The 23,551-nt window shown below is 37.4% G+C and overlaps 1 protein-coding gene and 1 long non-coding RNA gene across 2 annotated transcripts in view; both read left to right on the top strand.

The window, feature by feature from the left end:
* Positions 1-23,551, top strand: part of fut8b (fucosyltransferase 8b (alpha (1,6) fucosyltransferase)) — a 133,191-nt gene that overhangs the window by 99,049 nt on the left and 10,591 nt on the right. The window contains 2 exon segments of the mRNA XM_046836817.1: positions 7,276-7,513; positions 14,107-14,353. Of these exon segments, the coding sequence (XP_046692773.1) occupies positions 7,276-7,513; positions 14,107-14,353 (485 nt within the window).
* LOC124377375 lies at positions 1,624-2,800 on the top strand. The gene is made up of 3 exons (XR_006924094.1): positions 1,624-1,802; positions 2,329-2,399; positions 2,505-2,800. It is a non-coding gene; the product is annotated as an uncharacterized LOC124377375 (long non-coding RNA).

Genomic DNA, 23,551 nt, shown 5'->3' with positions numbered 1-23,551 from the left:
TGTGTGTGGCACTAGAGTCAGCAGTGTTAATCATAGCTGTAGGCAGTGCTTAGGGGCTGCCACCTTTCTCTTACTCTCTCTCTTTCTCTACTTCCTTCTCTCTCAATCATTACTTATTCATCTTTCATCTCATCTAGTGTGTCTCTCTATTTCCAGTTGTGTAGAGTGTTATCTGTGCCTCTCAGAGTGGCTTCTACTCCTCCTCCCCCCAACCTTTCTCTCTCTATCATAACTAATTCATCTCTCGCTTTTCCAACTTGTCTCTCTATTTTTTTGCATAATGTAGGGTTTTATGTCTTTCAATGTCTCTCTCTTTGCTCGCTTCCCTATCTTCCCTCTAGTCTTCCTTATTTCTCTTTATTTATTTGCTCATTAAATGATTGATGGATTGGGATACTGACAGAGATAAATATAGTGTTAAATCAGCGCTATTGAAAAGTCCTTTACAAATTTAATAAGCTAGACAAACAGGAAATGAACTAAAAACATATTCTAGGGTTATGATCATCATCTTTCACATTAATGGTGTTCAAAAGGAAAGTGACACAGAAACATAAGATCAGTCCACACATATAAAAGGTTTATTAGAATGTCATGTAGTACTCATGATAGCGGAAGCGGATGCAAGTGCTGGCAATCCGAAACTACAGGCAGTGTCAAAAATGTGGAACAGGCAAAGGTCGGGCAATTGGCAAACAAAACTATGAGGGCAAAACAAAAACAAGAAACATAATGGGATCGAGAAAGAGGAGAAACGAAAAACATGAAACAAAACTGTTTGGTATACAAGAGTGACAGACTGAGCAGAATACTTGTGTATGCAACACGGAAACACAAGGACCATTGATAAAACAGGGTGGAGACATTACATGAATGAAAACACAAACATATGTGGCACATGGTAACGTAAAGGAGAATGTGGAAATCCATAGCACTGCTGGCATGCACTTTTTAAATATCCCTGGCACTAAACTTTATATATAGCCTAATGGAGTTTACATAGCTAGCTAATGTTGGTGAAATTTGGTTAGTATTGAGTACTGCTAAAATGACTAACTTGTAGTAAACAAGAAAACATATGTGATATGTAATAAAGTAAAAAAAAAAGGGTCACTACTGCATATGAGGTGGTATCGGAAAGTTTTGAGACTTGCTCTGTTTACAAGAAAGTACTTTATTTATCTACGTTTACACATTATGACTTTCAAAGTAGTCCCCTTGCACACCAATACAGCGCTCCCAGCATTCCCACTTTTGGAATGTGTCCTGGAAGTATTCTTTTAAAAGCATGCCAAGCATCTTCCGCAATTTGCGCAGGACCTACGCAATGGTGTCAAAGCGGCGAACTTTCCCATATGGAAATCTGATATATGGCCATAAATGAACATATATTGTATATATAGAATGATACTTAATATATGTGAAGATATATGAACATATTTGAAGTTCTATTAGTTGCTTGAGACATATATAATAAAGTATATGTACAAACATGTGGAAAACGTTTTTTAACTTACTCTAATGTTTCTATACATATATAACTATTATTGCTCCATAATACTCTTTCATAACATGAACGTAATGGATCCAAAACCAACCTGATCAAATTACATACACTATACCTGATATGCTGGCGAAAGGTGCCAATGTAGATGTTGCGCATGTGCCTTACAGTCGCATAAAAACAAAAAACATAATGGTGGCAAGTCGGAGGAATACATCCTGCAATACATCCTGCAATACTTCCTGCAATACTCTGCAACAGTGAAGATTCGGATAAAAAAATGTGGAGATTTTACAAGGTAAGATATTTTCTATATGTATAAATGATTTACACTTTTGATTTATGATTTAATTGGTCTTGATTTAGTAAATATCTTAGTTTTGCTGTGACTGCAGTTATGGGTGATTTAACTATTTCCCGCCCTCTATAAAAAAAAAATTAAAAAAAATATAAAAAATTATAATAAAAAAAATTATATATATATATATATATATATATATATATATATATATATATATATATATATATATACACAAACGTGAATGTTCACCACATGTAAACTTTTATTGGATTTCTCATCTGTTAGCAAATATTTGTAACTTGTACGGTCAGTACAGTAAGATGTACGGTCAGTACAGTAAGATGTAAGTTAAAGCAAATTACAAATACGCCAAAACACTGCACAAACACACATAAATTATCTACGTTTAAAGGTTTGATTTCATTAAAAAAAACATTTTGTACATGAAGTGAAACATGCATTTCTGATGCTGAGTTGTAATTTTATTACAAATTCTAACTATTATCCATTTTTACTATTTCAGAGACCTCATCGGTGTTACATCATTTCACGTTAGCATTTTTAACTCCGGTTTGGGACATTCACTAAATTACGGTATGTTTATTTTTATTTTTTCACTTTTTTTAGATTAAACTTTACTCGTATAATTTCTTTGTAAAAGCGTTGATGTCACTTGCTTTCTCCTGTTTTGACTTTTAGATATGTGAGTTTTGGAAGTGATATTATTCCAACATTTTGACTCCAGTTTGGGACAATCACTCAAATACAGTGTTTCAGAAGAAAGTGCAAATTGATAACGGTACCATGCAATCATATCACAATGTTACTTTGAAAATGTGAAACTAATGTTTAATGTTGCAATGTTACAGCTATGCTACATTATGTTTAATGTTATTTTTGGATCCCTGTTGATCCCTGGTACTTTTTGGCACACAGGTTTTATACAATCGCTGTGATTTAAGTTCTTCATTATGTCCTGCTGCTTGCTTTTTGACTCTGGTAGCAATTGTAAACCAACAATAAATGTTTAAAAATTAAACCTGTTTTGAGCATTTATTTAATATAAAAATTAATAAACATACCTATATTCTGTGTATGTGTGTGTGTGTGTATATTAGAAATACAAGGATAGACATTCTTTACCCACATAAGAGCATGTATTCTATATGCATACAGTGGGGAAAACAAATATTTGATCCCCTGCTGATTTTGTGAGTTTACCCATTTACAAAGAGATGAACAGTCGCAAATTTTTATGTTAGGTTTTTTTAACAGAGAGACAAAAAAAAATTAAATCTAAAAAAAAAAAAAAAAAAATTATAGAAAGGTTATACATTAATTTATATTTGAATGAGTAAAATAAGTATTTGATCCTGTACCAAATTAGCAAGAATCTGACTTCCACACACAAATTAGTCCTGTCTCTTTAAGAAATAACTTATAATATCAACTCGTTATGTGTATAAAAGACATCTGTCACAGAATAACCTTTTCTGGATTTTTTATATTCTTTCTCTCTGTTAAAATAAACCTAAAAGTTCTAGACTGTTCATTTCTTTGTAAGAAGATACAGTGCCCTCCACAATTATTGGCACCCCTGTTTAAGATGTGGTCGTGGACTTCAAAAAATTCTCCTTTTTTAAAACAACATAGAACCCAAATGCAAAAAGAGAAAATCCAACCTTTATTTAAGTACATTACTTTGGTGATAAAAAAAATCACACATTTAGAACAAAAAAAAAAACTTGAAATCATGTGTGCCACAATTATTGGCACCCCTGATGTTAATACTTTGTACAACCTCCTTTTGCCAACAAGACAGCACTTAATCTCCTCCTATAACATTTCACAAGATTGGAGAACACAGAGAGAGGATTTTGACCATTCTTCTTGCACAATCTTTCTAGATCATCCAGTGTCCTGGGTCCTCTCTTATGCACTCTTCTCTTTAGCTCGCCCCACAGGTTTTCGATTGGGTTGAGGTCTGGGGACTGAGATGGCCATGGGAGGACCTTGAGTTTGTGACTGCTGAACCACTTTTGTGTAGATTTTGCCACATGTTTTGGATCATTATCCTGCTGAAAGACCCAATGACGACCCATCTTCAGCTTTCTGGCAGAGGCCATCAGGTTTTTATTTAAAATATCCTGGTACTTCAAAGCGCTCATAATGCCATGCACCCTAACAAGGTTCCCAGGGCCTTTGGAAGAGAAACAGGCCCACAGCATCACAGATCCTCCACCATACTTCACGGTGGGCATGAGGTGCTTTTCGGCATACTCATCTTTTGTTTTACGCCAGACCCACTTAGAGTGTTTGTTGCCAAAAAGCTCAATCTTAGTCTCATCTGACCAAAGCACACGATCCCAGTTGAAGTCCCAGTACCGCTTAGCAAACTCCAGACGTTTACGTTTGTGAGTGTTAGTGAGAAAAGGCTTTTTCCTTGCATGCCTCCCAAACAGCTTGTTGGCATGTAGAGAGCGTCTGATGGTTGTTTTGGAGACTCTGTGACCCCAAGATGCCACTCTTTGATGCAATTTTGTGACGGTGAGCTTGGGAAATTTTTTTACTTCTCTTACCATCCTCCTCACTGTGCGTTGTGGCAAGATAAACTTGGGACCTCTTCCAGCCTTGTTTGTCACTGTTCCAGTTGTTTTAAACTTCTTAATGATTCCTCTGACTGTAGATACCGGCAAGTTAAGGCGAGTAGCTATTTTCTTGTAGCCATTGCCTGACTTATAAAAGATGTCTCTATGCATTTGATAGTGAACATGCTAGCAGACACAGAGCAGCAGTAGCAATGAAACATATTTACAACAGTAATGGATTATACTATAAAAGGGTTTTGTAGCCCTGTCGCTTGCATGGATATTCTGTATAGAGGTTGCTGCAGTACAATCTGGGGGGTCCAAAAAGATGGAGTTAATACATTTATATCAGGTGTGCCCAATACGTCGCCCAATACCGGTCTATCGCAAAGGTGGTGTGGGAAGATCGCATGACATTAAATAACAGATATTTATTTATGCATTTTAATAGTAGGTCGATAATTTTGACCTGGTCATTTTATAAGTAGCTCGCATGCTGAAAAAGTGTATGCACCCCTGATTTATATTTATATCTCTAATGTGGATGTTTTTTCATAGATTTTGAAAGCCAGCCAGCAGCAATAAGTACAAAATAAGCTTCAATGTTTTCTGATTTAGGATGTTTATGAAAATTAAGAAAAGTTTACATTTTCATTACTAAATAAAAATGTCTAGAAAGTGCAGCCGTGAAGGTAGGAGCTGACAATTTGCTGAAGCTAATATTACTGTCCGGTCACTGAAGAGGTAACGCTTAGCCAAGAACAAATTCTCCTCCAGTTGTGAGAATGACTTTGGCCTTTGGCAGAGTGTTAACACAAACAGCAGGTTTAAACAGAAGATAATTTATTTATGTTATGTGGGAGGGAAGGCACATGTGCAAGCTACACTTTTAGTGAAATGTATGGAGTGTGCATGGTCTGGGTTAACACTAAAGGCAAAATAAATGCTCTAGAAGGTTGACTTCTTACTAATAAATAAGGTTTGTGAATTTCTTCAAAGGAGAATATCAAAGACAGTGAGAAATCTTAGATAGAGAGTAGTTTGGTTAGTTTGCCAACCCCCATCTGTCTTTTTGTAGTTAGTAGACCAACGAAAATGTGTCCAAGTGCATGTGTGAAGAGTGACTAAATAAGCATGCAGTTGGGGTTATATGAGGTTTCTTGAAGAAAAGAGCAAGGCTTAAATACACACACACTTTGATTTTTCACACAGTTGGCTAACATAAGTTGACATGACAGACGTTCTGTGAGGATTTTGATCTTTACTGATAACTTGAACAAAACTGATTAAATTAATATTTTTTCATTAGCAATGTTAATTGCCTATCTAACTTCCACTAGATTAAAAGTTCTAAAAACTTTACTGTCAAGGCTAGCCAGATAGCAAACTAATAACTAGTATAAGCTGGAGTGACAGGATGCCTGAACATGGTAGTCATATTTACATGTTGATAACTAACATGGTATTCCTGACAAAAATTTGATTCATGAAATTTGGCAGCAACTTATAGCTGACTAGTTGAGTGTAAACAGCCTTGCTTAAGGGTCCAGCAGTGGCAGTTTGGTGGTGCTGGGATTTGAACTCATGATGTTCTGTTTCAAAAACCAATGCATTAACCATTGAGCTATAACCTTCCACCTACAGTGAAAGCTCGGGACTCGTCTTTAATTCATTCTGGAACTTAAATATGCTGAAAGTGACGAGTAGGGAAGTAGTACATGGTAGCATTTTTAACCACTTTAGGACCCGTGATTTAGGCTTAAAATGCACAGAAAGCACAAAAGAGAATGCTATGGCACTGTTTATGAGCTAACGTGAGTATCTTCATGCATCTGTTTTACCGTAAGGTGCTCACGAGTTTTTTTTTTTCGGGAGAGTCAGTGTCGAGTTCTGAGCATGAAACAAGTGCTGAAATATTTTTCAGTTGTCATAATGTGATGAGTAGCGAATTTAACGAGTACCAAGGTATTGCTGTAATTACTCACAAACAGTTGACTGGTGTGTTTTTGAGTACATATATGGACACGAAGTAGGACAGCAAGAGCCATCTGTGATCTGGTCTGTGTGTCAGTCTGGCTAAGAAGTGGTAGCTTAGTGGTTAGGGTATTAGACTCTGGCTTGGAAGGCCCCAAGTTCAAATCCTATCTTAACCAATCTAGGCCCTTAAGCAAAGCTGTTAACCCTTAACTGTTCAGCTGTAAGTTGCTCTGAATAAGGGTGTCTGCCAAATGAGGTAAATGCCTGTCTGTGATTAGCTATTTGAGAATTGACCTAAACGCATTGAGAGGAATATGTTTGGGTTAATACACACCATAGAATGTATTTTAAACCCCTGTTTTATGTTAAATATGTATAGATGGCACTTTAATATCTTTTGTGTATATAGTGAATATTCTGTGTTAGCACAACTTTCAACTAGCATAAACACTAAACACACAAATTACTGTTTGTTTATGTTCATTACTAATCAATCTTTTTTGGATTTTATTCAACTGTGTAATGTTAAATTAATCCTTAAATAAGCCATTAACCCCCCTCTCTATTTTAAGCAGTTAAACATTATTCAGATCACACTGTTTTCTCCTTTTAGCTCCCTCCTCCTCACTGCTAGTCTTTTTCTCGCCCTTTTATCGTGTCACACAGCGTTTTATGTTTATATACGTGGATTGCTGTTTAAGTGTGATCGATTATTTTTGTAGTTCATTTAACTTCTTACTCTCTCCTTCTCTCTCTTACATTTAGTTTATTTGTTTTTCTATTGCTGTTTAATTACTCATCAGTTCTATTTGCACATGGATTCCTTGTCATCTATTTCATCTATTTCAAATCCCTGTTTTCCCTAATGAATGATTAAACCTCTTTTCTGTCTCTTGCCTCTTCAGAATCCTTCGGACTGCAGTAAGGCACGCAAGTTGGTGTGTAACATTAATAAGGGCTGTGGTTATGGCTGCCAGCTGCACCATGTGGTTTACTGCTTCATGATTGCATACGGCACCGAGCGCACACTCGTGCTCGAGTCCCACAGCTGGCGCTATGCCCCTAATGGGTGGGAGACAGTGTTCAGGCCTCTGAGCAATACCTGCACCGAGCGCACAGGAGCATCCACCGGGCACTGGACAGGTGAGCAAGGGGGCAAAAAGGCAAACAGAACACAAAGTTATCATTTCCTTATTCGTTAGTTTATTCATTCATTCACAGTAACAGTTTCATTCTGGTCAGAGATTATTTTGTAAAAGCTTAATGATGGTTAAAAGGAATCTTAAGTCGATTTTCATGAATAAATATGAGGTGAGCAGGAAAAGTGGCGAAAGGAAAAATAAAGAAGATAAAAAGGTTTCAATATGGAAAAGAAGATAAAAATATATAAATAAATAAATACAATGAGAAAAACCTGACGGTAAAAATCCCCAATGGCACTGACAATACGAGAGCCTTCAGCGATGAAAAGTAAAGTGGATAATATAAAGATAAAAGCAGTGAACGAATAAAAGAATAAAAGACCATCTGCTATATTTAGTTGATTCACCACAAGACCCTGGACAGGGAGGCAGGGGCCTGAGAAGAAAAGGAAGGAGTGGTAACCCTCTGGCTTCAAAATATACTGTTTTTTTGGCCTTTTGTGATTGAGCTATGTAGGTCATTTTTTTGAAGTCACCCACATTGCCTGAGACATATACAGTAGAGGGGGCATGCAGCAAAGACCTAACTTTTGGTTTAGCTGTGAGCTCTGAGTCTTATTAAGATTTCTGTATAGTCATGGATTCTGTTTGGTTGGTTTGTTTTGTTGTTTGCTTTCCATTCAACTCTTTACAGTGTGAAATTTAGAATGAAATTTAGGTGAAATTTAGCCCTGTCAGGATTAGGGCTGTGGACCCATCATCATGTTTCCCATCAGCATCTGCTCCCTGAGATGGCTTGGTCACATGTATCAATAAGCATTTGTATTTATGTCTCATCTTTTACCCTACACTTTGTCTCCCCCTTCTCCTCCTCATCCTTGTTGTTCTTTTTTCCTCACCATCCTCATTGTTTTCTTTCTTCTCTTCTCCCTCTTCTCTGCATCTTTCTTTTGCTCCTTCTTCTTCTCTGTCTTCCCCTCCTTCTCATCCTTTTTGTAGTTATTCTTTTCCTCCTCATCCTTCTTGGTCTTCTTTTCCTCCTCCTCATTCTTCTTGTTCTCTGTGTTCTTGTTCCCCTTCTTCACTAATTTTCTGTTCAGCATTTATTGGCACCTGGTCTTTTGGTTTTGTTTGTATTAGTTATTTCATGTTTGCACTGTTTACTACAAAAATACAAGTAACACAATCCAACACATATTAATATTATTATTATACAGTATAATACAGTACCCCGTATACAGTTTGATTACAGTGCCTATAAATGTGAGCTTTCTACACAGCCACAGCAGATAAACCTGTAGCCACATCAGTGATTCACTTGCTGGTGTGTGTATGTAGGGTGAGGAATTCAGAAAGAATGTGTGTCAAAGTCGTACCGCGCTGTTTACGTTTAAATACTCTCAGCATTCTTGGCCTCTGCCTGGAATTTTTCCTGTCATACACATGCACTTTCCTTTTTACCTTGTTATGAATGAGTCTTTCTCTGTAATACATGGCATATCTTTATTATGAAGTACCAATCCCATATCATGCAATATTTCATAAGCACACACACACATACACACACACACAAGATTGACTCAATGACACTATCATTATGGGAAGACATGAGAGAGAGAGAGAGAGAGAGAGAGAGAGAGAGAGAAACACACTTCCATCATCATTCACTCTCCTTCCGTATTTACTGTAAGCACTGATTTATTCACTCAGGTCTAAAGACACATTGAACATGTATCTCACTTTGTGTCTTAATGAACAAGACTGCTGGAAGAATCACTTATCTGAAAGACTTCACCTGGTGAATAAAAGCTTCTCTCCCTCTCTCTTTCCTCTCTCTCTCTCTCTCTCTCTCTCTCCCATGGGCTGTCAGTACATTATTTCTTATATAAGCCTTATGTAAGTACAACAGGAAGAGATCACTGTACTCCTAAATATTTGATGCTGTATTCACAGGAAGTTCTACACAAGATCACCACCACATTCATAGAAACTGCTGCATAAGTGTGTTTCATTAGCTTGTGACTGACACCCGGAAAAAAGTGGCTTTTAAAGACCTAAACACCAGAATCGTGCTTTTATTCTATTGCAATTACTAGCTGTCCTGTTAGCTGGAGCTCATTTAGAAAGCCCTGCAAGAATGTTAACCAGGTCAGAGCCAATCTATCCTATCTCTCAGGTTCTCTCACAGGCTTTAGGAAGCTGCAAAGTGTCACTGCTTGTTTCTAAAGCACTATAGCATTTTTATTTAGAGTGGCAGGTTAAATCTGCAGACAAAGAAGAAAAAAATACATTAAAATCTAAGTCGTTAAAAAGTTTGAACTTATGGACTTCCGTTTGGCAACTTACACCAAATAGTTCATTTATTTCTCTGTTTGTTTTAATTATTCATTTAATTTGTTACATAGGAAAATTATTTGTTGTTGGTCGTAATTGTTTGTAATGTCTTAGTTTTACTTGTGTTTGTTCAAGTATTGATTTGTGCGTGTGCTTTTTGTCTTTTTTTAATAGTTTCTTTTTTTTGTGTGTGTGGTTGTTCATTTACTGATTTGTGTGATTTTGTCCTTTGTTTGTCTGTCTGTCTGTCTGTCTGTCTGTTTGTTTGTTTTTGTTTGTTTGTTTGTTTGCATTATTGCAACACTTTTTCGTCTTCTCTAAATAGATTTAGAATGCAAACTGATGCTTCCTTTACATCAGGGTAACCCTGTAAAAACTGCATGTGAAACGCGACACAAAAATAATTCCTGTTCAAGTTGTCTGTACATAATGCAATAGAAAACAAAACAGACAAATGCAGGAAGTAGGTTGTATTCTGGTTGTAGTGTGTAGGTAAAAACAAGTCAAAAAATGTATTAATAAATTGTAAAATGGTGGCAGGGGACTAGATAGTCATTTTTTTTTTTGTTTTCGAGATGAACTACTTTTATAAAAAATTGCTGCGCTATTGCTTTAGTTTTGAACATTGTTTAAGGAAAAGCAGCTGTGTTGCTTCAGTATGGTGTGTATTGCAGGTGTAATCTCATTTCTACTCTTAGGTGTTGACTATTTCGCTCTCTCTCTCTCTCTCTCTCTCTCTCTCTCTCTCTCTCTTTCTCCTGAGGAGGGGGCACTGTGTATATTAAATAACCTTTTTAATCAGTATCAAGCAGCTTCTTTGCTTCTAGCCAAGAGAAAGGGAGAGAGAGAAGATCTGATTACATGTGATTGGTTGACTGCAGAAGATAAAAATCCCACAGAGGCTTATTATATAGATAAACAAAATCTGATCCTGTACACATGCATACATTCAGCAATATAGCTGTTTTATTCCGGCAAATTACATATATATATATATATATATATATATATATATATATATATATATATATATATATATTCGAGTCAATAGATATTGTATGGAATTTGTTGAAATCATTTGGAAAATAAGCTGTTATTCTTCACAACAAAAGTGTACATTATACACATAAAAGACGCATACGTAAATTCCTGTTTTATCAGTTTAGCTGCGATTTATCATTTTAGCCTCAAGTTCAAATATTTTCTATACATCATTTCTGCACATGCATCCATTCATCTTCATTAGCTGCTTCACCCTGGTCAGCGTCGCCAAGTCTAGTGCAGGAACGCTGGGTGCATTGCAGGGCATTACACACACACACACACACACACACACACACACACACACACACACACACACGTGCTTAATAACAATTAGAGATGTCAGTCCACTTACTGGCAAGCTTTATAGGAGGTGGAAGGAAACTGGAACACTGGGGGAACCCTATCTGAAACTTGACACAAACAATAACCGAGCTCAGGATTGAACTCTTAAAATATTTAACCGAATCCTACATACTGTATGTTTTCTACATTTTGCATTATTTAATCATCTGTCCTAATTCCTAGGCATCTATTTGACTAAAGCTAGCAATCATAAAACACTAAGAAGACAGTTGCAGCAACCAATGCAGCTTTCTGACTGACTGTGCTGTGCTTTTTTTAATGGAATAATTTATAGAAAGAATTTCAGGTAGCCTAAAAGTTGAACTCTACGGCAATTTACACAATTTACTCACACTAGAAGCCTGGAATTGCAGCTAATTACTTTTAAATGAAAGCCAAATTGCACAGAATAAAAAAGACCTAGCAAATGGCTGGGGTTTTCATGTAAATATAAATGAAGCCGAAATGCACATATTGTTTAATTTTTTTTTTCCAGTAGCAGCTAGCAATGAATTGACAGGATAAAGGTTATGAAAAGGCTGAACTTTATTTGATTTGAACATCTATTTCACTGTAAACACAAGATGGGATGCAGTGTGGGATGTTGAAGGCTATGTTGAGTTTTGCATTTTGTAAAATGAGTGTGTTTTGTGTTAGTGGTCAGATATTTAATATTAAGGAAACGTAACCGCAAAGTTTCATAATCGGATGAAATAGTCGTTGCGAAATGACGAAGCTTTAATCCAGCTTACTTCTGCTTCCCAGCAAAGTGAGTCACTGAAATTCGTGGAAATTCTACCTACAGATAGAGATGATGACGATAATGATGAGAGGCAAAGTCACCTTGCCATATAATACGCAATGACTTCTGAAGCATCTTTCTCTCAGCATGCTTTGAGCATGTGGGTGTTACTCTCTCTCTCTCTCTCTCTCTCTCTCTCTCTCTCTCTCTCTCTCTCTCTCTCTCTCTTTCTTTCCCTTTCTCTCCATCCTTGTAAGTCAAATAATTAATGAACTCTGCTCTGTTCAGCTGAGTGTGCATATGCAGATTAGCGCGGCAGTTAAATAGCATACGGGTCAGCAGCATTGTACGTTTATGTGCACAAAATGATGTATCGAGCTCCTATTCTTTAGCGTCGCTGTATAGGTTTTATATTCACTCGCGTTGTTCCCGAGAGACAGGACGAAATGGAAACATGACGTCTTACTACTGCTCATGCAAGACAATATTCACAATATTCAATATGCAACGATTCCTTTTATTGCTGTCCTGTAACAGAGGGAAATTCAGCTCCATACTGAGGCAGAACAGACACAAACACAATAAACTCAGTATGTTTTAACCATAACCAATTATGATATCGAAAGTAAAAACCTCGAAGGAGTTTTAATAGGTACATTTATCTAATGGAAAGAAATACAATATATAGAGTCACTATAAATATTACTTCTGATTCTAAAGCTTTTTGCTAATATTTCTATCCATTTCTATTATTTACAATTTGTTTCATTAACAGCAGAAATTATATGAAAAAAAAAATCCTATTAAGAACAACAGAAATACTAAACGGATTAAATAAATTCTAAATAAAATGGTAATTGTCCTGCTTTTTGATCAGTCAATAATACTTAGAATTAGTAATCCTTTTGAAATTCTGTAATGGCTTTGTAATGGCTCTGTAATGGCTTTAGCAACTCTATACACTTACAGGTTATGATTGAAAATAAGTATGAATATGGGTTAAAATGTCTGCATGGTTTCAAATTGTTTATATTATAATGTATTTTTTGTGATGTATTTTTCTGTATTGCATAGCGTTATATTTTTTGCATTGAATCGCATTGTGTTGAATTCAAATGTTTTGAATTAAAATATTCAAATAGAAAATTCTGCAACTTAATCAAAGTAAATCATTTATAAAAGTTTATAGGACTGTGGTGAGACCTGCGATGTTGTATGGTTTAGAGACAGTGGCATTGAGTAAAAGACAGGAGGTGGAGCTGGAGGTAGCAGAGCTGAAGATGTTGAGGTTTTTGTTGGACAGGATTAGAATTGAGTTTATTAGAGGGACATTGCATGTAGGACATTTTGGTGGATGACAAGGTGAGAGAGGGGAGATTGAGATGGTTTGGACATGTGCAGAGGAGGGACACGTTGTATATCGGTAGGAGAATGCTGAGGATGGAGCCACCAGGAAGGAGGAGAAGAGGAAGGCCAAGGAGGAGGTTTATGGATGTGGTGAGGAAAGACATGCAGGTAGTTGGTTTAAAAGAGGCCAATGTTGAGGACAGAGTAATATGGAGACAGATGATGGCAACCCCTAATGTGAGCAGTCGAAAGAAGGTTAGGGTAATCAAAAATAGCAGTATTAGTAGCGTTAGTCTCATTAGTAGCAAATGATGAAGTAAGAACAGCATTATTCGAAAGACAAGAAACAAAAACCTTTTTCACTATTAATATCTGGGGTGCTTTAACAGGCAACAGCGTAAAAATGTGATGTGAGCAAGTAAAACATTTTAGAACCTAGCCAATTCTAGAAACCTAGCAAGCCCACATAAGTTAGTTACTGAACAAACGAGAACACATTTTATTAGTTTAGCAGTGCACATCACTGTTAGTAATAAGGAAGTCTATGCAATTGCATGTGTATACATACTCTCCTTCCATTTAACTGTCAATTAAACAGAAATGTGGGATTTTCCACTCCAAGAAAGAGACATCCAGAAATAAGGAAATGTGTAGGACAGCCATTATTCATGGGAGAACAACTCAAAAGCTATAGCTGTATTTGTTTTAGTGTTTTCTCTGTTGTCTGTTTTTTATTTATTTATTTATTTTTCAAACGAGTATCTGTTTCGTCTCCTGCTCCCTAGGGGAGGATCATGATCGGGATGTGCAGGTGGTGGAATTGCCTATCGTGGACAGTCTTCACCCCAGACCCCCCTACTTGCCTCTAGCTATCCCTGAGGATCTAGCTCCAAGGCTTCAGAGGCTGCATGGAGACCCCTCTGTCTGGTGGGTGTCTCAGTTCGTCAAGTACCTGGTACGGCCTCAGCCGTGGCTGGAGAAAGAGATGCAGGAGGCGGGCATCAAACTGGGTTTCAAACACCCCATCATTGGGTCAGTGTCTTTCTCATTACATTTACTTATTACATTACATTTAATTATTACATTACATACAGTATTGCATTTACTTTTGTAAGGTATTAAAGATTTTGTAGTATGGTCAAGTTACGGAATATGTCAAAGAAAAATAGAGAAAGGTAAATCAAAGATCTGGAATAATGCTATAATGATATGAGAGAATTTTCAAATGATTAATTATAGTATTCTATATATAAATTAAATTATTAGCTTAATAGTTTTTTCAAAGTTAACATGGAACTGTTACAGTAAAACAATCAGGGTTAGGATGCGGCGCTCTCACAGCTGCGGCCAGAGTTCGTTCCCCGGTAAGGGAACCAACCCCAGCCATTAGGGTTGCACAAGCCTTCGTGCCGGTCCCAAGCCTGGATAAATGGGGAGGGTTGAGTTAGGAAGGGCATCCAGCGTAAAAACATGTGCCAAATTAAACATGCAGTATCACTTATACTGCAGCCCTTATGATTTCCTTGATTTTGTCTTTTCTTGAACATAAAAAGCTGAAAAATCTTGATCCCAAAGTCTGATACTAGAAATTTTCACCATATAAAAGATTAGAAATGTCATCATTATCAATAATTATACGTTGTAGTAATGTAAGATACAGGAAGCGGATGCAAGTGAAACATTTTTACACAGAAGCTATAAACTACTGAGAAAACACAAAACGAAATTAAATGACAATGCATAAAGCTGGATGCATTGTCATCGCATGCTATGGATCGCATTATTATTTTAAAATATTTTTAGTTTTTTTCTTAGAGTCAGAAGTGTTTTCTGGGCTGCTATTAAAGAAAATGAATCAACAGCTTCTATAAAAGCACATTGTAGAATTAAATAGCACTTTAAAGACAAATAGAGGGACGAAGGAAATAATAGAAAATTGAAGAATGTTTGCGGTTGTGGATGCACAGGAAGTTTAGCCACACTGTTGGAAATTTTGGATAGTTTTCCTCCAGACCACTAGAAGCCACTCATGCTGTACCTGTCTCTGACTTTTACTCAATTCCCTTCAGGAAGACACCCTTGTGCACACTTTTGAATCTCGTTTGTTGTCACTTCCATTTCTTGAGCCCATTTTGCACACCTGTTCTGTTTTAAATCATTAGCCACATTATTTTTGGTCCATGTTTTATGTTGCTCTTTGTTGAGGCACAAAATGAACTATTTGTGTAAAGCCCTATTCGGACTAGTTTTACAGGGGGTCATTAGAGAAATTTCTGTTTCACAGAGGTACTTTGTGATTTTAATCCCGTCCGAATCTACCATGTCTGTCTTTTTCTCACACGACCTCTGTAAAAATTCCAGAGCAAATTACCTACTGTTTTTCAGCAAACTCAGCCTCTGAGATCCTCTGAGAAATCTAATCCCGTCCGAATGCGAATGTCTGTGATTGGCGAAAATGTTTTTTTCCAAAACGTGTTTACTTGGGTGTTTTGGTCAACGTGAACTACCGTACTAACCCTAGCGCGCCGTTATTTAAATTTCTGCTTTCTGCGCACCAATAATGGATGTAGAGGTCTTGTGCAACGCCCACATGTAAAACACAGACACTCCTACCTCCGCAATAAACACTGAGATGTTAGTCCCATCCGAATCCATACATGAAATAACAGACGTCGGCTGAAAAAAATTCTAACTCAAACTTCGTTTGGAAAACTAGTCCCGTCCGAATAGGGCTTTAGTGATGTTTCCCGTGACTTGGGCCTTGTAGTTTTTTTCCACTTGTTCTAGGTCTCTAGCTTTTTCCTAGCCTTAGTCTAGCCTTTTCTTTTTTCTCCGCAGTGTTGGGTTATGTCTGGTTTTTGAAAAGAAATGTCTGCATTTGCATCCTCCCCCCATTCTCTTGGCTCTACACTGGGACACTACCAATCAGACAGCACTATATAGAGCTCTAAAATAAATTTTTACACTAAGCAGATGTCCTTGTGCAGCTCAAGGTCTTTAGTATGGAGAATACACAGTGCTGTGCTGTAATTAGATTTATACCTTAGGGTTTTTGGAATGAGATTATGGTACATTCTATCTCTAGACGTAATATTTCTCTCTGTGCTAAAGGAGAGCAAAATATGGTCAAGAGCAGATTAATCCATTAGTGAATACAATGTGTGATTGTTATCATACTGTATTTCATTGACTTGAGTTCCTGGCCTAAAACGTTGCACAGTTCATGCAAGGGGAAGCTTTGAACTAGAATGCAAAAGTTGGTGAAATCTCATGAGTACTAAAGATAGAATTGATTCCCTATTGTTCAAGTGTTTTTTTTGTGGGGGGGGGTTTTCTCCATCCTCAAACTGCTACAGGACTCCCTTCCTGCTTTGATTTTTAACCTCTCTCCATTTTCTTTTCCCTCTTTTATCTCCCATAGTCTCTCTCCCTCTCTGTGCTATTCGTTTTCAACCCCTGCCTCATTTTTCATCACTGCTCTAGCACTTCTACCTTCCACTCTCTCGCACTCAATGTCCTGCTCTCGTTCTCTCTGTCTCTCTATCTCTCTTTCTCTCTCTTTATCTCTCTCCCTCTCTCTCTTGCTCCACTAGGGACCTGAGAGAAAAGATGAGTGTTGACCATTAAAGGCTTTTAGGCTCCATTCAGGCTACAACTGCTGCACTGAGAGCCGGACAGAAATATGCTTTATGGGGTTCAGAGAGTGATGTTCTGTTATATTTTTTATGATTTTCTCACTTCCACATAGAGCAAGTGTACAGATTCAGGGTTCAAGAAGCTATTTGGGGACGTGACAAAATTCTGATATTTTTTTTTTATGTCTCTTATTCCCAACAGTGTGATCGCCACATAAGTCCATGATGCCCTTTACTTTGATTGCTACTTAACGCTACTTCCAGCAGAAGCTGTAAAGCAAAGCAAAACCTCATTTGAGTAATTTGAAAGTCATCACACAGCTGTCTGTCTGTATTTCTTTTAAACAATAGCTGGGGGTGCATTTTCCCATCGATTAGTCAGAATCCAATACAGAAGAAAATGTGATATGTTTGCTATGTGTAAGGCTGGAAATTTACACATAACATTATTTTACTTCTTAGTCAGATGGGGCATCCAGCGTAAAAACATGTGCCGACCCCTAATGGGAGAAGCCATTAATTAATGATTATTTGCAAAATATTTGCAATAAATAAAGCATTAATTTTTACTAAATGTTTACTACCTCATTGCAGACCATTTTCTTCAAAATATATACATTATCAAATGTGCCCAAGATGTACTTTTCAGTATACTGTGTTTTCTGCTCAAGGTCACTATGCCACCAAAAAGATTGTGTTATATTATGTTACTATACATTGATATAGAAAGGGCATTTAAGTCAAACTGGGACTTTAAAAACTAAAGAACAAATTTCATTAAGTGGAAACTGCATTTATTTTTCGACATACTCCCCTGCTACATTTAAACATTTATCCCAGCGTTTAACTAATGCAAGATTCGACATAGAAAGATTTGTCAATATGCCTAAACCATTCTAGGACAGCTTGCCTTACTTCATCATTAGTGATCTCAGAGGAACTCTTTTAAGAGTCCAAATCGGACCTCAACTCAGTTCAGACTTCAACTCTTCTGTGTCGGTCAAAAGCCGTAAGCTGTCTTAATAGCCAGCATGCACTAACTTTTTAAAAATGCAAATGTTTGTGAAAGATTGTGGTCATCTTTCCCACAGAAAGATTCGTCTCTTGTGCAATTTCACATCAGGCTATACTTTTATTTTCATGGATCAAGCATTCCACATGCTGAATTTTCACAGGAGTGACTGCTGTGGGCAGGGAACCACCACAACTGGGATCGTCACTGAAGGACATATGGCCATTTTTAAAACATTTACACCAGTTATATATCTCATCGCCATACTGTGCTTGAAGTCTTCTGTATATATCCGCGTGGTTTTACACCTTCATTCAGAAGAAGCTTCATCACCACATCACCAGTCTCTGAACTGGCTGTCTTTCAGTAATAGGACACACTAGCTACTTATAACTGAATGTAGTACCAATCATGTGTCAGGGATCCACCAGCCACACCTTCACCAGACCCACCTATCACTCCTAGCAGCTCTCCATCATACTAAGTACCTGCACCAGGCACTCATCAGCTCACCTCCTACTTAAGTTCCGTTCTTCCTTCATGTCACTGTCCGTTCTACAGTTTAGGCTGGAGAACACTGGCGGATTACTCAAGAGACAGATTTCTCGTATCACGTTGGATTACTGCCTTTTCCAGGACATTGCATGTTCCAGGGACTTAGCCTTTCTAAAGGATTACCCGGGTTTGCTGGATCTTTATGTACTGTGTTGTTTGCCGCTTTTCCCTTTTTGTGCAACCTTTCATTAAACCTTTGTTCTGCTGAACTCCGGTTTCCGGCACGTTCTTCCTGCCCGACGGCATGCTACCATAGCACTACAGTAGTACAGTATGTCTTGCCTATGAACACTTGCCAAAAGTACTCTTTTTTTCATCGCATGACACTAAGGAGGGTTTCATCCTCATACTGTGCAACACTACAGCATTTATTTTCATTAATTGCGCTAATTTTTAGCTGAGATCTTGTATTGAAGAAATGAAAGTCAAACTACTCCATAAAGTGTTTTCCAGCACATCCCAGTGACTTTCAATAGGCTTAAGGACAGGAATCCTTGTTGGCGAATTCATGAGTGAAAATTATTCCTACTGCTCCCTGAACCACTCTTTCACAATTTGAGCCTAATGAATTTTGGCATTGTCATCCTGGCATATGCCTGCATCGTCAGGGAAGAACAAATCCGGGAAAACCTGGAAATTCAGTACATACAGGTAGTCAGCTGACTTTATTTTATTACCAAATAATGTTGCTGAGCCTGGACCGGACCAACTGAAGCGACCCCAGACCATTACATTGCTCCAGAGGCTTGTACAGACACTACTGATTCATGTTCTTCCCTGCTTACCCTGATGCATCTATTGATTTGGAATAGGGTCAATCTGGACTCATTACACCACATGACCTTTGTCCATTGCTTTATAATTCAATCTTTATACAAAGTGGTGTCTTTTTGTATTAATTAGCTTTGCTTACAAGTTATATAAGTTCTTATCACATTGTTCATGTTGAAATGTTCTTTCTTTCACTACTCGACATACTGTAGTTGTGAGTTCTACTATTGATTGTTATACACTGTGACCTCACCAAGTGTTTTAAAGACCTGAAATCACATTTATGATTTTTTTTATCCACAAAAATTTTTCCCAACTTCACAACTATTGTTCAAGCTTTTACTAATGAGATGGACAGTTCCTAACCCAGTTCCAGTCATTTCAGCAATCTCCTTAGTTGTTTAATTTGCTTGAGTAGTAATAGTAATTTGCCCTTTAGGAAACACAGTGACATCTTTTTCAATGCATTTTCATGTATGATGGTTTTAAAATGTATGTGGCTACACACTGCATTAGTTAGAGTTAAAAGAATTGTTGACCTAAAGCAGATTAATCAGTGCAACAAAGCCTATAATCATATGCTCTTAAAGTATTTGCTTAAGCAATATAAGTATTTGTTTTTCAGCCAGGCAGTGTAAATTGCACACAGATCTTTTGTTGCATACACTGGCTATGTGTGTTCATTTCTTTTTTTCATACCCAAGTTTGATAGGAAGAGCAGTCGGGGACTAAAGGTCCAGCAGCAGCGGTTTGGCAATTTAGCAACTCATCAGTAAGCCGGAACCACTTAGCTCGCACCATTAACACATCACTACCACAAATAAAATTTTCATGAAGAGCTTTCATTGACTGACTCATCTTCAGTTTGCACATTTGACCTAATTTGAGTAATCATGTGGAAAAAAATGGCTGATTTTGTAGTGGATTGTAAATAAGAATTGCAAATGCGGTGTTCACATTCATCCCATTTCTACTCCCCATCTCTCATCAAAACAAGCCTCAAGCACTTGAGGGGATTTTGTACAAAGCTGAGCAGTTAAGAGTTTGGCATCTTGCTCTAGGGCTCAACAATAGCTCTTTATCTTACTGAAACACAGTGTGTGTACAGTATGTTTAATTGTATTGCATCATCATGATGTCTCTACTTTGACTTTTTCTTGGCAGCATTTGGATATTACAAATATCAAGCATGACTGATTTGCTGGTGTTTTTTATGAAGCTTGTGTTGACATTTGCTCTGAAGCTGTGATGCTATTTTTTTTTTCAAACAAGTTTGCATGGCTTTGTGCAAACTTCAAGTGTAAAACATTACAGGCTCACCTCAAAGATTAATGTTTAGTCTGTTCTCTGTAAAATGAACATGACTGACTAGTCATCTTTCTTTTTTACTCAGGTAGAAGATATGGCTATAAATGTATCAGCAATTTAGATAATAAAGTAACAAAAGTCATTCATTTCTGCTGTAGCAGACAAGCTGCAAATGTACGACAAGACACATGCCTTTCTTTTTCCCTCTTTTTGCAACAAAGGGAAATTTGGGAAACTTTTGGCCACAATGTTACTTTAAGTTATTCACTGAGTGCAGTTGCTGAGGAAATTTTTTTGGTTTTGTTTTATTTTTAATGTTAACAAGTGCTTGCTACAAACAAACCCACTACCGTTTTCTACGAGAAACAAGATACAAAAAGACTGAGCTCAGTGATGAGCTCTGCAAAAGTAAATAAAAAGTGCACATTCGTTTGTTAGCAGCGGGGCATGGTCAGGGAATATCGATCGCTGGATGCTAAGCACCTCAGCGTAGCCGAGAATCAGCACTGAATGTAAGACATGAAGTGATTGAAAAAAAGATGAAAGGCAATGTGTGTGAAGGGAGAGAGAGAGAGAGAGAGAGAGAGAGAGAGAGAGAGAGAAGCCGAACAGTACTGGTGCTTTGTCACTTCAGACAGTGAGAACAAGTAGGAAAAGCTACCCAACAAGGGAACGAAGAAAGGAAGAAAGAAAAGAACAGTGCATTCGACAAGCTTTCTGATCTCGCCCTCCCTCTCGCTCTCTCTCTCTCTCTCTCTCTCTCTCTCTCTCTCTCGCTCACGCTCTCATTGCTGTAGTACTTAAGCAGGAAACGAAGCCCTAATGCTTGTTAGTCCATTAATCGAAAACAGAATATTTAACGTGGTTGTATGGAAAATAAAAAAGCCTATAAAAACAAGGGCAAAAGGGTATCTCTACTGGAGACTAAAGGAAACATTATTCTGATTAAGTACAAAATCTTACTAGCTAATCGGATTTTTTGTCACAGAGCTTTTTCATTTTTTAACTGCAAAACACACTGACATTTTATTAGTGTAAGCAATAAAAGTCCAAAAACAAACAAGATTAATGGCTTTTTATGGAGCAGGCCTTTATGTTTACATCTACTTTAATGAACCTGCAACACAATGCTGCCATTTTACATTACAGTTATGTTGTATTTAGTTTGATTTAGGGGATTTATTTTAGGTGAAAATTTCAAATCTTGACTAGAATAGGACTTTTCCTGAAGAAAATGTGAGTGGTGCTTGACGGGTGCACCACATTACCCAAATAAATAAGAATTTTAATTTTGAAGTATGTAAGTAGTAGTTTAGTGATTAAGGCTCTGGGTTACTGATCAGAAGGTTGGGAGTTTAAACCCTGGTATCACCTACCTGCCACTCTTGGGCCACCAAACTGCCACTTACTTTAGTCCTTAGCTCTGTGTTCTTTTCTGAAGCTCTGTGTTGTTTTATGTAGCACCAGTTGTTCTGGAGGAACGTTGTCTCCTTTCACTGTATATGGTTGAAATGACAATAAAAGCTAATTTGACTTGACTTAACTTGACTTGGGTCCTTGAGCCCAGGATCATGGCTGATCCTGTGCTCTAACCCCATCTACCTAACATTGCTCAGATGCAGGTGCATCTCAATAAATGTAAATATCATTAAAAAGTTGATTTATTTTAGTATTTTAATACAAAAGGTGAGACTGTATATTATATATATTCATCACACACAGACTGATATATTTCAAGTGTTTATTTCTTTTAATTTTGATGATTATGGCTTATAGCTAATAAAACCCAAAATTTAGTATTTGAGAATATTTGAATATTGTGAAAAAGTTCAATATTGGAGACTCATGGTGTCACACTCTAATCAGCTAATTAACTCCAAACACCCACAAAGGTTTCCTGAGCCTTTAAATGGTGTCTCAGTGTGATTCAGGCTACACAATCATGGGGGGAAGACTGCTGACTTGACAGTTGTTCAGAAGACGATCATTGACACCCTGTGCATGGAGGGTAAGACACAAAAGGTCATCACTAAAGAAGCTGGCTGTATCCAAGCACACAAAGTGCATACAGAGGATACAGAGTGCTGTATCCAAGAACATTAATGGAAAGTTAAAAGGAGGGAAAAAAATGTGGTAGAAAAGTTTAAACCAATACAAGAATTGGGGGAGATACACAAAGAGTGGACTGCAGCTGAAGTCAGTGTTTCAAGATGCCCCACGCACAGACGTATCCACGGGCGTCAACTGACGCATTCCTTGTTTCACGCCACTCCTGAACCAGAGACAACGTCAGAGGTGTCTTACCTGGGCAAAGGACAAAAAGGACTGGCCAAAGTCGTCTTTTCAGATGAAAGGAAATAAAATTTTGCATTTAATTTGGAAATCAAGGTCCCAGAGTCTAGAAGAAGAGAGGAGAGGCACAGAATCCAAGTTGCTTGAGGTCCAGTGTAAAGTTTGCTCAGTCGGTAGTGGTTTGGGGAGTCATGTCATCTGCTGGTGTTGATCCACTGTGTTTTATCAAGTCCAAGGTCAGCACAGCTGTCTACCAGGAAGTTATAGAGCACTAATGCTTCTCTCTGCTGACCAGATTTATGGAGATGCTGATTTCATAGAATCTCTGGGGTATTGTCAAAAGGAAAATGAGAAACCAGAGACCAAAAAATGCAGATGAGCTGAAGGCCACTGTCAAAGAAACCTGGGCCTCCATACCACCTCAGCACTGTCACAGACTGATCATCCATACCATGCTGAATTGAGGCAGTAATTAAAGCAATAGAAGCCCATAACAAGTATTTACATTTTTTGAGATAGTGAATTTGTGGGTTTTTGTTCATTGTGAAAACTTGATATACAGGTTTCACTTTTTGTATTGAATTACTAAAATAAATCAACTTTTTAATGATATTCTAATTTATTGAGATGCACCTGTATGTGAAGAAAGAATTATAA

Source organism: Silurus meridionalis, chromosome 23 (assembly GCF_014805685.1).
Source record: "Silurus meridionalis isolate SWU-2019-XX chromosome 23, ASM1480568v1, whole genome shotgun sequence".
Classification (NCBI taxonomy): Eukaryota; Metazoa; Chordata; class Actinopteri; order Siluriformes; family Siluridae; genus Silurus; species Silurus meridionalis.
This window is presented reverse-complemented; position numbering and strand designations above follow the sequence as displayed.